Genomic DNA, 15383 nt, shown 5'->3' on the forward strand with positions numbered 1-15383 from the left:
TTAAGTGGCTTGCCCAAGGCCACACAGCTAGGTAATCATTAAGTGTCTAAGATAGGATTTGAACCCAGGTACTCCTGACTCCAGGGCCAGTGCTTTATCCACTGTGCCACCTAGCTGCCCCCTCCAATTAATTTTTAAACTGCTTTCTGATCTCTTCTAAGAAGATTTTCTGGGTTGGAGACCACTTCATATTCTCCTCAGAAGTTCTAACTCTCTCTGAATTAGGGTCTTTGGCTTCAAGGTAGCTTTCAATGAATCCACCTCTTTTCTCTGGGTTTTTTTCATTTTCCTAGAACTTTTTGTTGGGGAAGAGGCTGGTTCAGAGACCTTTAGTTTTGAAAACCCTAGATAGGCTTTCCTCACCAGGCTTTGTAACTCCTAGTGGGGTGGCCAGTAGGAAGTGTGATAAGCTTTCTCTGGAGTGTATGTGACCTTGCTTTGTGGCCCACTCCCTAGATCTGAGGGGGTGGGGAAAACAGCAGAGTCTGAATTAACCTGGACAATGTGGGCTGGACCCTTAGGCTATATAGTTAATCTTATTATTTACTTAGTACTAAGAGAGATCTGCTGACCACAACTGAGTGACTGAGGTGGGGGTGGGGGGAGATTGTTACTGTGTCTGTTCTGAGAAGAGTCCCTTTATCCCATGGGGGGGGGGGGCACCTAACTGTAAAATGTGAGCCTCATAGCACTGGTCTTCCAGGCCAGTGGAGGTGACCGGATTGATGTCTAGCCACTGTGCTAGAATTATTCCTCCAATTTCACTGGAGTTCTGCTACCTCCTCACAAACTCAAAGCTTCCATTCTCATCTCAGACCCAGATATCACCCCACTGCACCTGCACTGGCTCTCTGCTCTCTGCCCCCAGTTCATATATGTTCCCCTGAGACAAACCTTATTGGTAGATGTTCTCCTTTGTTCTTTCTGGATTTTGTGGATCTGAATTCTGTAAAGGGGATTGGTTCACATTAATTCTAAAGGAAAGCCAGGAGACCTTGGAACAGGCCCAACTTCTCTCTGTCATCTTGGCTGAAAGTCCCTATGATCTCTCCTATATTAGGTTCTTAAAAGGATTTGGTAGAATTACTTCTTGATCTACTTTTTTTTTCAAGTTAATTTATATGAACAGACAGGCTATAGTCAAACTAAAATTAAACTCCAATATAAGTCATTAAAGATTCTTGAGAAAGGCAATAGAATGGGCTGCTCTATGCTGTAAGAAAATGCTTTTGATGGTTTAAATGGAAATATGTTTTGCATGATTTCATTTGTGTAATAGATATATTTATTTCCTTTTCAAAGTGTGGGGGGAAGGCATAAGAGAGACAATTTGGAATTCAAATTTTCTTAAATGAAGGAAAGGAAAATGAAAACTACCAGTAATATTCTAGAACCAAGTGATATTCTATCACTAATAGAAATTGAAAGAATCTACTGATCACTTCCTGAAAGAAATCTGAAGATGAAAACTCTCAACAATATTATAGTCAAATTATGAAACTCTTAGGTAAAGGAGAAAATATTGCAAACTGATGAATATGCAAACTCAGGAGAATACAACAAAGTAAAAACTGTTACATCCAAAACCTCAAAGGAAAAAGGTTAATTAGTCTTCATTTCAAAAAAGAATATATGTAAAAACTCAAAAAAGATTTTGAAAGCAAAATAAGAGGTAAAGGAAAAATTGGGAAAAGAAAACACAACAATGCAAGAAAGTCATGAAAAAAGAGTGAACACTTTGTAAAGTAAGCACAAAAATCCTGAAGAAAATATCATTTTAAAAATCAGAATAAACCACATGGTATAAAAAAGGCACAAAAATTCAGTGAAGAGAACATTTTTTTTAAAAAAGCAGAATAAGTCAAATGAAGAAAAATATACAAAAATTTACCAAAGAGGAGAAATCATTAAAAAGCAGAGTTGACCAAATAGGACAGGATGTACAAAAGTTGACCGGAGAAAAGAGCTTCTGAAAAAGTAGAATTGGTCATGGAAGAAAATAAATCGTTAAAAATTAGAACTGGGAAAGCCAAGATGGCAGCATAAGGATGGGATTTCCTAGGAGCTTTCTTCTAAAATATTCCAAAAACCTTAATATTATGACTCAAATTAAATTTTCAGGAGACAGAATTCACAGAAAATTCCAGTGAGACAATTCTCCAACCCAAGGAAAACAGGAAGACTGTGAGAAGGCTCAGTTCCAAAGGTTTGGAGGGAGAGGTAGTGCAGCAAGGATCACCAGGTGAGACTGAAAGAGATCCAGCCTTCCAGGAACAGTCTGCAGGACACCTGGGTCCCTGGGAGTGCTGGCTCCTGGCAGCAGAAGCAGTTTTTTGACCTGCCAACTCAGGGAACATGAAGCACAACTTGTAAGATGATCTGGGAAAACTCTGCCAGAGTGAGCATGGAGGCCAGGCCAGTGTGGCCCTCAGCCCAGCCATAGCCCTGGGCACAGCCCTAGTTCCAGAAAACAGAAGCAGGCCTACAGAACTGTGCAACAGGGAACCACCCAGCAGCCATTCCCAGAACTGTCAGTCCACAAAAAGGAAGGGGTTCGGGGGGGGGGGGAGACTGTTGAAGTCTCTCTTTTGTCCCTGGGACCAGACTCTTGTACTTTGTCCATATTCATACCCTGCTCAAAATCTGGGTCCCATACTATCATAGTGGAGCAAGGACCCTTCTTAAAGCTCCAGGACAGAGGGGTGTGCTTGCAGTCATCTACAGATCAAAGCACAGGCCAGAAGAGCAGTCAGAGTCTCTCATAAGACTTTGAAGGAATGGAGGTATCTGAATGAGTGTACCAATAACAACTCAAAAACTCTGGAAGCACCCCAAAACCAGGGCAGAGGCTGAGGAAATGAGTAAACAGAAAAAAAAGGAACTTGAACATAGACAATTACTTTAACCCCATGGAGATCAAAACACACACTCAGAAAATGACAAAGTCCAAGCTTCTGCTTCTAAAGCCTCCAAGAAAAATAGGAATTGGGCTCAGGCTTTGGCAGAGCTCAAAAAAGATTTTGAAGATCAAGTAAGGGAGTATAGTAAAAATTGGGAAGAGAAATGAGACAGATTCAGGACAAACATGAACACCAAGTCAGCAGTTTAGTCAAGGAGATCCAAAAAAATACTTAATAAAACAATATGTTAAAAACCAGTTTAGGTCAAATGGAAAAAGAAATCTAAATAGTTAATGAGGAGACGAATACCTTAAAAAGTAGAATTGACCATTTGGAAAATAAGATTAGAAAGCTCTCTGAAGAAAACAACTCCTTAAGATGTAGAAGGAAGCTAAAGAAAGCTGATGACCTTGTGAGGAATCAAGAAACAATAAAACAATATCAAAAGAATGAAAAACTAGAAGAAAACATGAAATATTTCATTGCAAAAACAACTGACCTAGAGAACAGATCCAGAAGAGAAAATATAAAATTTATTGGGCTACTTGAAAGTCATGATCAGGAAAAGAGGCTTGACCCCATTTTTAAAGAATTTCTACAAGTAAATTGCCCCGATATCCTAGAAGAAGAAGAGGATGAAATAGAAAGAATCCACCAATCTCCTCCTGAAAGAGATCCAAAAAATTAACCTCCTGGAATATTATAGCCAAATTTCAGAGCTCCCAAGTAAAGGAGAAAATATTACAAGCAGTCAAAACAAAACAATTCAAATATCATGGAGCTACAATCAGGATTACACAAGCAGCAGCATCCACATTAAGGACTTGGAATATAATATTCTGGAAGATAAAAAGGCTTGGAATACAACCAAGAATCAACTACCCAGCAAAACTTAACATCCTCTTACAAGAGAAAAGATGGAGATTCAGTGAAATAGGGGAATTTCAAATGTTCCTGTTGAAATGGCTAGAGCCAAACAGAAAGTTTGGTCTTCTAATACAGGACTCAGGTGAAGCATAGAGAGGATGGATAAGAAGGGTAAATTATGAGGGATTTAACATTGTTGAACTGTGTGCATTCCTGCATGGGAATATGATTATGATTCATATGAACCATATCATTTACATTCAATACAACAGTTAAAAGGAGCACATTTAGAAAAGGCACAGAAGGGAGCTGAATTTGAAGGTATTTTGTGGAAAATGGAGTTAATGGATGAAAAGGAAATGTAGTAGGAGAAAGGGAAAAGAGAGGTACAATGGGCAGAGGTAGATATTTCATGTAAAAGAGTCAAGAAAAAGCTTTTGCAATGGAGTGGAAGGGGAAGGGGGAGGGGAATGAGGGAGGCTTCATTCTCATCAGAAATGGCTCAGAGAGGAAACACCATACACACTTAAAAGGGTATAGAAATCTGGAGTAAAAAGGAGAGGAAGAGTATGGGAGAAAGGGAAGAGGGGGATGGGAGGGGGCGTAGGTGATAGAGGAGAGGGTAGATCATGGGAGAGGATAGTCAGATACAACACACATTTGATTTTTTACTTTTTGTAAAGTGGTAGATTGGAGGAGGGAGCTGTTCAGGACCATGCAACTGGGTGGTTACTGGGTCTCTAGGGTAGGATGTGGGCTCTGTCTGCTGTGCCACTTGGCTTCCCCAAAGTACACTTTTGAAGAGGGTAAGAGCGAAAAGAGAGAGAACATGTATTAAATGGAAGAGAAGAGTAATGGATGGGGAGAATTACAATCAGCAACAGTAATTGTGGAAAAATATGGAAGTAACTTCTCTGATGGACTTATGTTAAAGAATACAATCCACCCCAGAGACAGGGCTGATGGTATCTGAATACAGGAGTGAAGCACATTTTTTTCTCCTTTCATTTTTATTTCTCATGAGGTTTTTGTTGTTGTTGTTTTTGTGGGGGAGGGGGAATTATGTTTGCTCTTATAACAAAATTATTGTAGTAATATGTAAATAAATAAAAATGGGTAAGTGGAAGCTAATAACTTCATGAGACACCAAGAAGTAATAAAGCAAAACCACAAGAATGAAAAAAATTGAAGAAAATGTGAAATATCTCATTACAAATGATCTAGAAAATAGGTTAAGAGGAAATTTAAGAATAATTGGAGTAACTGAAAGCCATAATCAGAAAAAGAGACTAGACATCATTTTTCAAGAAATTATCAAGGAAAACTGCCATGATATTCTGGAACTAGAGAAAAAATTAGAAATTGAAAGACTCTATTGACCACCTCCTGAAAGAGATCACAAAATAAAAATTCTCATGGATATTGTAGCCAAGTTCCAGAGTTCTTTGCTCAAAGAAAAAAAAAATTGCAAGCAACCAAAATTAACAAAAATAAAAACAACTCAAATATCATCAAAATAACATAACTTTTAGCAATTTCTCCATTAAAAGATTGATATTTTGGAGTGCAAAAGAGCTAGGATTACAACTAAGAATCACGTATCCAGAAATCATGCATAATTCTTCAGGAGGGAAAATGAATACTTGATGAAATAAAGTCCATAGAGGAATGGAATTGTACTTTCAAATAAAATACTCAAAAGAAGCATAAAAAAATAAAACAGTAAAAAGAAATTATAAGGGATTCAATAATGTTAAGCTTTCTAAATTCTTATGTGGGAAAATGATACTTGTAACTCCTAAAATTTTTCTCATTTTTCATGCAGTTAGGAATACATAGAGGGCATACATGTGAGTTGAATATGATGAGATGATTATTTTTTAAAGATAAAATTAAGGAGTGAGGAATAGGAATGCACTGGGAGAAGGGGGGAAAGGAGTGCTATAAAATTATCTCACTTAAAAGAGTCTTGAAAGATTGGTCAATATGACCAGAAAGCTAATGATCATTGTTGGAAGGGATGTGGCAAATCTGGTGGAACTCTGAACTCATCCAATCTTTCTGGAGAACAATTTGGAATTGTACCTAAAGGTCAATAAAAATGTGCATACCCTTTGATCCAGCAATACTACTACTGGGTCTATATCTTGAAGAGGTCATAAGAAAGGGTAAAAGCATTACTTGTACAAAAATATTCATAACAGCTCTGTTTGTAGTAGCAAAGAAGTAGAAATTGGATGAATTTCCATCAGTTTGGGGATGGTTGAACAAATTGTGGTATATGTATGTTATGGAACACAATTGTTCTATTAGAAACCATGAGGGATGGGAATTCAGAGAAGCCTGGAAAGACTGGCATAAACTGATGTTGAGCGAGATGAGCAGACCCAGAAGCAAATTGTCTACCCTAATGGCAACATGGGGATGATAATCAACCTTGATGACTTGCTCATTTCATCAGTGCAATAATCAGAGACAATTTTAGGAGAATACAATCTGTATCCAAAGAAACAACTGTGGAGTTTAAACAAAGATCAAATACTATTACTTTCAATTTAAAAAAAAGTTGTCTTATATGCTATGTAATTTTGTTATCTCTTATGTTTTATTTTTTCTTCAAACATATGATTTTGCTCTCAACAAATTCAATTATGATCAATTTATAGCATGGAAGCAATGTAAATATTATCAGACTGCCTCCTGGGGAGGAAGGGAAAGGAGGTTGGGGGAAAATTTGTAAAATTCAAAACATTTCAAAAATGATAAGTAGAAATTACTATTGTATATAATTGGAAAACAAATGAAATATATAAGTTAAAAAAGAGGCTTAAAAGAGCTTTTTTTGGTGGAGGGGAAGATGAGAGAGGGGGAGAGCATATAACCCTTATTCTCATTGGAATTGGTTCAAAGAGGAATATCATAGTCACTCAGTTAGGTATAAAAAACTATCTTAGACTACAGACAAATAGGACAGAAAGCAGATAAGAGAAACCAGGTGTAATAGAAGGGAGGGCAGATTGAGGGAGGTGTAGTTGAAAGCACTTTTGAAGGGGGACAGGATTAAAGCACAGAGTAGGATAAATAAGGGAAAACATTATGGGGGGAAAACAGTAAATTAAAAGTGAAAAAATTTCATAGTTTTGGCAACTATGTGAAGGATATATTAAAGAAGGGATAGCAGTTTTCAGGAAAGAGGGGGATTAGAAAGAAGGCAAATAGAGATCATGTTAAGCAATGGAATTCCATCAGAAGTTGATTCCAGTCAACAGAGTATAGGATATTAATCTTTCCAATTAGCCTTCCCACTCCCTCAAAAATTGCAATCCACATGATTCTCCTGGCCATATTGTAGGCTACCTGCCTTTGGGCACTAAGAACTAGAAAACTGGAAATGTAATGGAAATTAATTTACTTGGTAAATTAATAAACCAAAGAGAGATTGAATTAATTGGATTAATTATTTATCCTTGATAAAGTCTACCCTCCCTGCCAAATACTTTGGGGCTTCTGTTCCCAGAGAGACCATTAGAAACCAATAGACAATAAATCCACAGTTAAATTTAAAAAATAAACAAAAAATTAACTTAGCATCTAGTACATGGGCTCAGCTGCAGATAAGATATGAATTTGTCTTGAGAATATTCCCAATTCAAAAGTCAACTTCATGGGGCAAATAGTTTGTAGAAAACCTACACTGACTTCTAAGTCAATCTCCCCAAGTGGTTATAATAGAGTATGCTCCCAGGTTTGTAGGAGTGGGGAAGGATAGGGAATGTTTAAATGTATTACTATATTAGAAAAAAGTCATTTGTAAAAGCTATTTGGTTAAATCATACTGAGGAGCTCACCACTGGTGTTGAGTTGATAACATTACCCTGTCCCGTGAGAGAAACACACAAATCTCTGCTGTTAAATCATATTTGAGGTTAGATCATCTGACTCATAACAGTAAGTTAGGAGAAGCATCTCAAAGAATGTATTATATAATATAAAATTATTTCAGAAAGTAAAATTGCTAATCACTTGTGGGAGGAGGTAGCATCTAAATTTTGCTTTGAAGGATACTATAGATTAACCAAGGCACTGATGGGAAGGACATTAATCCCAGATGTAGGGATTTTATAAGGAAGAAGGGAAATGCTGCCTGTCAGTCAGTAACTATTTATTAAGTATTTCTACTAGCAATGGGGAATACAAGTACAAGCAAAAACAAAGGACCTCAAGGAGTTTACATTCTAATGGAGGAATAAAATATGTAAAAGAAAGCTGAAAAGTATGTGTGGGAAGAGAAGAAGAAAAGATGCCACTCAGAAATAAAGCCTGGAGTGAAATGAAGTCTTAAAAGGAGATTATGGAAGAAACCAGTCAATGAGATGGAGATGTCCCTGAGGGCCCCCAAAGTTAATATTCCAGAAGAGTGACATTTCAGGTCAAAGTGGCTGCTTTAACTTGGTGGAAAGTCTTATGGAAATGAACCACCTTACATTCTTTTTTTTTTTTAGATTTTTCAAAGCAATGGGGTTAAGTGGCTTGCCCAAGGCCACACAGCTAGGTAATTATTAAGTGTCTGAGGTCATATTTGAACCCAGGTACTCCTGACTCCAAGGCCAGTGCTCTATCCACTGTGCCACCTAGCCGCCCCCATCTGGCATTCTAATAAGGGAAGACAACACATATAAGGACTACCAATGAGGTCAGGTGGGGGAAAACAGAGGATTTGGAGGGACAATTTTTGTGAAATGAGATAGGGAGGTAAGGAGGTACAGATGATGGAGAACTTTCAATGTGAAATTTTAAATGTCAACAGTAGAAACATGAGCTGAGACAATTATCCAGAATAACCAAATCAGACAAATACATATTCACAAATCATCCAGAGAAAGGTGCAGTCATATATGTGAAAGTGAGGAAAGGTTGGACGTTCCCCCACAGAACTGTGTACAGATTAGATGATTACTCATCAGGAATGTTGGAGAAAAGTATGAACTAGAAGAATTTTTAGTTCTCCTTCACTGAAATGGCCTAAATTCTGTTTTGTTAAACACAACATATACTTTATTTTCACCAGGTACAGACAGACACCAAGACTTAAGAAAGGAATAAATTATAAGAACGTAGTATATGCAGACACATGCTTGTTTCAGGTTTTGATCCTATAGTGGAAAAGATAGCACGAACTTCCCTATCCTTTTGCCCAGTCCTCAATTCATTAAATTGGAAATGATTTCCACTTTACATTGTTCTTTTTAGTAATCTCTGGATCCCTTGTTTAATCTCTTTGGTCCTCACACCATAGACAATAGGATTCAGGGCTGGGGGAATGAGGTGGTGAAGGACATTGAGAAGGATCAGGATGTCCATGGGAACTCTCTTCCTGGCCACATTTGTCAGAACAACAACCAGCAAGATGGTGCTGAAGAAGAGGATGAGAATGAAGTGGGAGCCACAGGTGCTCAGTGCCTTAGCTGCAGCCCCCTCAGCCTTGATCCTCAGCACAGTTCGAAGGATAAATGTATAGGAAATAAAGATGAGGATGAGGTCAGAACCAACTATGGTCCAACTAGTCACCAACTGGTAAAGTCGGGTGACAATAAAGTTGTCACAGGAGAGTTGGGACACAGATAAGTTGGCACAGATGCAGTTCTCAATTATGTTTTTTCCACAGTAATGAAGCCTGGATGAAAGAATTGGAATGGGTGCACAAAATAGAGCATTTCTGGCCACAATGAATACACTAGCCTTGATCACAAATTGATCGGTGATGATGGAAGGGTAGTGGAAGGGGTGACAGATGGCCACATAATGATCATATTCCATGATCATAAAGGTGAAAGACTCCATGGAAAGGAAACTGTTCATGATGAACATCTGGAGGAAACAGGCAGAGAAACTAATGGCCTTGAGATCAAACCAGAAGATAGCTAGGACCTTGGGGATGACAGTGAGGCAGAGCACAATATCCAGCAGGGACAGAAGACTGAGAAGGTAGTACATGGGCTCGTGCAGAGAGGCCTCCACCCGGATGGTGAGTAGGAGGGTGGCATTGGCAGACATGGCCAGAATGAAGAGTAGGCTCAGGGGCAGGGAGAGCCAGTGCTGCCAACTCTGGTAGCCAGGAAAGCAGATAAGAAGGAACTCAGAGAGAGTAATAGGTAAGCTGTTGTTGGCAGGTGACATGAGATCAATCAGGGTTTACCTGAAAACCAGCAAATGTAGAAGTAGGAATCAATTCATCAGAAGGAATCTTCAGGCTAGGTCAGAATCTCTCCTCAGCAAAACTCACACCATATCTCATTCTTTGTAAACACAGCTGCCCCCACAACAGAGTACATACACAAATAAAATAGAAATACCGATCTTTCTATCATTACTTCCTTTCTCAGAATCTCTATATTTCCTTCTGTGAAACAAAAAAAAAAATTGAATTAGATGACTTATATGACCCCTTCTAGAGTACACACTTTCTACTTATAAAGACCCTATAGCCTCTGGGCTTGTGAAGAGTAGATTTGAGGAATAATATTCCATTAGACAGAGTGTCAAACAGAATCACAAACAGGTTCAAATCCCTGCCTCCATTCTTCTATGTCATCCTGGGCAAGTCTGAGGCTCCATTGCCTTCTTTGAAAAATGAGAATAATATGCAATATACAGAGTTGTAAAGAGAATCAGAGGAGATAATGTATTTAAGAATATATGTTGCAAACTTTTGCACACACTCTAGATGTGTTATTATTATTATTATTATAGGAGTTGCAATAATTTTGCCACATATTGATATAATAAATATTTCTTAGAAGGAGTCAGATGGAAGGAAAATAACCAATGTTGAGATATGTTATTTCATAAATTTCAATTTTTAATCAGGGTCATCAAAGTATTATGAGTTTAAGGTGAGTAGTCTGAGAAAAACCACTTAATGTTTCATTAGGTAAGGTTATTAGTCTCTAATCAATTTTTTAAATACATCTATCAGTAAGAAAGTTTTAATTGTGAACTCCCAGTAAGTGTATTTTATTCCTTTATTTTATTCATCCTGTGAGGATATAATTATAAATGAATAAATGTATTTTATTCATAGATTATTTTTTCTGTACTAAGGATGTACTTTCTGTACTTCTAATTATATATGTATATATATATTAAGACTTTTGCATAGAAATTGTAAAAATCTGAGATAAAGTTTAAATAATATTTGATCCTAGAATCAATAGGGAACTACTGGCATTTACTAGAGTCAGATCAAGAGACCAGTGCTTGTGAGATGATTAGAACCTGAGGTGAAAGATGATTAGAACCTGAACCACAGTGGTTGTGCAATTAGAGGGAAGGATTAAAGTGATACAGGATAAATATTGTGGCCGTAAACATGAAAATACTGGACAAGTGATATTATAGTTGGAGTGAAAGAGAGACTATATCAAGGTTGTGAAACTAGTAACTGACAGATTAGTGCTGTCTTCGCTAGAAAAGAGAAATAAAGGAGAAGGGTAATTTGAGAAGAAAGAGAATATAATGACATCTGCTACTCAGATCACAACTCACTCAGGCTTTTTTTCATTCTGAATATGACAATATGTATGCTGTACCTTCCCTATTTTGAAAACCTATCCTAATCTGCTAAAATTGTGAGTTCTCTCTTCCTTACTCGATGTTCATTTCCCTCTTGGTCCTGTTTTCATATCAGTAACTTGTAACAATTCCTACCCATCTCCTCTCATTCTCCTCCCTTCCCTTCTTCATAATTAATTTTTCTCAATTTCCTGATTCTCTCTGTCTCCCTCTGTCTCTCTCTCTCTCTGTCTCTCTCTGTCTTTCTCTCTCTCCCTCTGTCTATTTCTCTGTCTCTGTCTCTGTCTCTCTCTGTCTCTGTCTCTCTCTCTCAGACACACACACACAAATACACACACACACAAATACACACACACACACAGACATGCACACATATACATACACACCCACAACTCTAACTCTCAATGTTCTTAAAAGTTCCAGAATTTAGTGGCTTGCTGACTTAAGAAAAAGGTGGAAGATGACTCTACTTCTTTGTTAAGATATAGTCAGATCAGTTATAGAACAGATCATGGGGAGCAATGGACAGCGTAAAGGAATTATATGATCATCTCCCTTGAAAAGGATATCAAGGGGAGAAACTAGGAACCCAGGAAGAATAAGTGACTGAGTCTTTCTTCATTCCCCACTATTCTGGTCACCATGTCTTCCCAAGATTTCAGTATCCCTGTACATCCATTTAAAGAGTGGTGAATTTGACCTTTCCTCTTTCACTCAGTCACAGGAAAGAAAGAATAGCAGCCATTAGCAGAAGCACCTCAATCAGAGTCATTTACTCATCAAAAAGAAGAACTTACTTCTGCACCTTGCAAAGCCCATTTTTCAAAACCAACCCTGATTTCGGTCTGTTGTGTATCCTAATCCTAGATCCAAACCTGGACACTGACTCTTTCAGTACTGTATGCTTGGACCTTAACTCCTCCCTTTCCTCCTCCCAAAACTCACAGTGTTCAGTTGAAATCCTCCTGTGCAAACAGTAGCAATAATATGGTAGGTTTTTATAGGTTCCAGACCCTCCTTTGAGATAAGCAAGAAAAATGTTTGAGTTGCTGGAGAATGATCCCATGAGGCTTCACTCTCCTATCTTGTTTCTGAAAATACTTGAATTTGGCCAAATCTTGCCCAGGAGGAACAAAAGCCAATAGCCTTAAAATTTGACTCTTTCACTCTCTTACTCTACTCCCTTCTTTCCTTTTCTTTAACAGTGATGGCATGAAGGAAGAAGGTCAAGGTAAAATTCTCCCAAAAAAAATAGTAATTGCCTTATTATAGTGCAGTCTCATTGTATTAATAGAAGCATTTCCTAAACACACACACACACACACACACACACACACACACACACACACACATACACACATACACACAAACTTATACCTTAAACTCAGAACACCTCTCTAGATTGTAAAGAAAGATCAATATTTCTTTGAAGAATCTACAGACACATTTATTCAACTAACTTTGAATCCTTGATCCCATTTATCACAATACACTATTTTGGTCCATGCAGTTCTATGATTCATATAGCATTTCTCTAATGTTCCATTAATTCACATTCTCGATCCATTATATACTAGCTCAGTGACACCTTCTAAAAGAAATCTACCCATATTAAAAAAGACCAAGTTCATTAAAATAAACCATTTTGGAATTATTTCTGTTGATTATATAGATATGCCTCCTAAGTCAAGAAGCAATGTAATGAAATAGAAAAACAATGGCTCTAAACTCAGAATGGAAGAGAACTAAATTGATTTGATTCAAAAAAGATTTATAAAGCAATGTTCCAGAATCTCTGCTAGATATTTAAGGTTTCTTCTAACTATGAATCTGTGATTCAAATTGTCACTCAAACCAAAAGACCTTCAATGATGGTTTTCCCAGAGGATCTGACAGGCATAGCTTACTTTCATACTAAGAGTTTTTTAAGTCCAGAGATGGTTTGATCCAGTGGAAAAGAGCAATAAGCTCAGTCAAAAGATCTGGATTTGAATTTTACATTTCCACCTATTGACTGTGGATATAATCACTTTCGAATCACTACCTCAGTTTCCTCTTCTGTAAAATAAGGGGAAGGTACAACTAAATGATCTCTAATGACCTTTTTTTAAAAATATTTTTAATTTTTTTCAATTACATGCAAAGATAGTTTTCAACATTAATCCTTTTGCAAACTTTTGAGTACCACAATTTTCTACTCTCCTCCCTTCCCTCCCCCCCCCCCCCACCATGGCAGTAAACAATCTGATACAGTTTGTACATGTACAATGTTGTTTAATATATTTCTATATTAGTCATGTTGTGAAAGAAAAATTATAACTTGGAGGAGAATCATGAGAAAGAACAAAATATAAAAGAAATTTTAAAAAGTGAACATAGTATGCTTTGCTCTGCATTCAGATTCCATAGTACTTTCTCTAGATGTGGACGGTGTTTTCCATAATAGGTTCTCAGGATTATCCTTGATCACTGAACTGCTGAGAGGAGCTGCATTCATCCAAGTTGATCATCTTGCAATATTGCTATTAATGTGTAGTGTTCTCCTTGGTTCTGTTCACTTCAGTCAAGTCTTTCCAGGCTTTTCTGAAGTCAGACCATTAACTCCTCTGCAATATGTATAAAATTGTTATTAAGCACTTTCTATGTGAAAGCACTGTGCTAAGTACTAGGTACACAAAGAGAGTAAATCAATCCCTCTTCTCAAGAAACTCATTATTCTAGGGGAGACAACACAAACTACAAGTGAGATAGAAATTTTTCATGGTCATTAGGGTGCAGTAGCAACATAGATATTAATTATTCTTCTTTAGAATCAGATCAATACATTTCAATTTCGCAAATATCATTTCCATTAGTAAAAAACCATATCAATTTCAGATGAACCATTTGACAGGGCCAAGTACTTTAGACATAACACTGCCAGGGGCTGGCAGGGGAGGGGCTGTATACTATAGCTTTGACTAGAGTACTAACAGGGAAAATAAGTCCATAGATGTTATTTCAAAAGATTTCTGGGGGCATGGGACTGGAAGCATTGCTATTGCCAAAGCCCTTGCATTCAGGTCCCTGGGATGTCCCCATCAGGTATCCAAGGGTATATGGAAGTCAAGGTGGTTGTGGTGGGATTGGGGGAGTTAGAGGATATTCAGATTTTAGTCAAAGTGGTAGAGGTGATTTGACTTGCTTGTTATATACTCTCCTGTCTCTACCCTTGAGTGCCCTGTTGCTTCATCTAGACTGACTTGTCTGTCCTGCGTGTTGCAGCTGGTTGGATTGCATTTTCTCCATGGCAACTGTTTTCCCAATTATGTTGAGGACTAGGATGGAAACAGGGAAAAATACATATATAACCATATATCCCACACTTTCTCTTCCAGGGCTAGCTGAGTCTAGTGGCCAGATATGAATCAGGATGATTGGAGATGGCCCTGAAGGCAATCAGAATTAATTGACTTGCTCAAGATCACACAGCTAGTAAGTGGCAAGTGTCTGAGACTGAATGCAAACTCCTGTCCTCCTGACTCCAAGGCCAGTGCTCTATCAACTGCACTCTAGTTGCCTTTATACATACATATACATAATACATATATGTGTGCACATACACATGCATATACATGTGTCAGTGTGCTCCTACAGGCATGTGTGTTGCATGCATGTGTGTACATATATGTATGGTGTTTGTTTATATTCTGTGTGTTTATATGGATGTGTATGCATGTGTGTGTATGTCTGTGTGCAAAAATCTGTATGAGATAGATGCATGACTCATAGATATTTGTATATCTATATATTTAGATATAGATATAGATATATAGATATATATTCCTGATATGTTCACCCAGTTTTTTTTTTTCCCCAAGTACTCCAATGACAGGGAATTCACTAACAGATCTAATTATTAGGGCTCCCCACTACAGTATTGAAAGAAAATCTCCCTCTCTCTCTCTCTCACTTCCATTCATTAGTTCAAATTATGTTAGCTATTAGTAGGCAGAATATATCTTACTTATCTTCCATGTGATCACCTTTTCTATATTTGGAGTT

At 37.5% G+C, this 15383-nt stretch overlaps 1 protein-coding gene across 1 annotated transcript; it reads right to left on the bottom strand.

The window, feature by feature from the left end:
- Positions 1 to 8999: 8999 nt before the first annotated feature.
- On the bottom strand, positions 9000 to 9944 carry LOC141490615 (olfactory receptor 56A1-like). The gene has a single exon (XM_074190704.1). It carries the CDS (start codon positions 9942 to 9944, stop codon positions 9000 to 9002), a length of 945 nt encoding a protein of 314 aa, XP_074046805.1.
- Between the last annotated feature and the right edge of the window lie 5439 nt (positions 9945 to 15383).

This window comes from Macrotis lagotis, chromosome 1 (genome assembly GCF_037893015.1).
Source record: "Macrotis lagotis isolate mMagLag1 chromosome 1, bilby.v1.9.chrom.fasta, whole genome shotgun sequence".
Classification (NCBI taxonomy): Eukaryota; Metazoa; Chordata; class Mammalia; order Peramelemorphia; family Peramelidae; genus Macrotis; species Macrotis lagotis.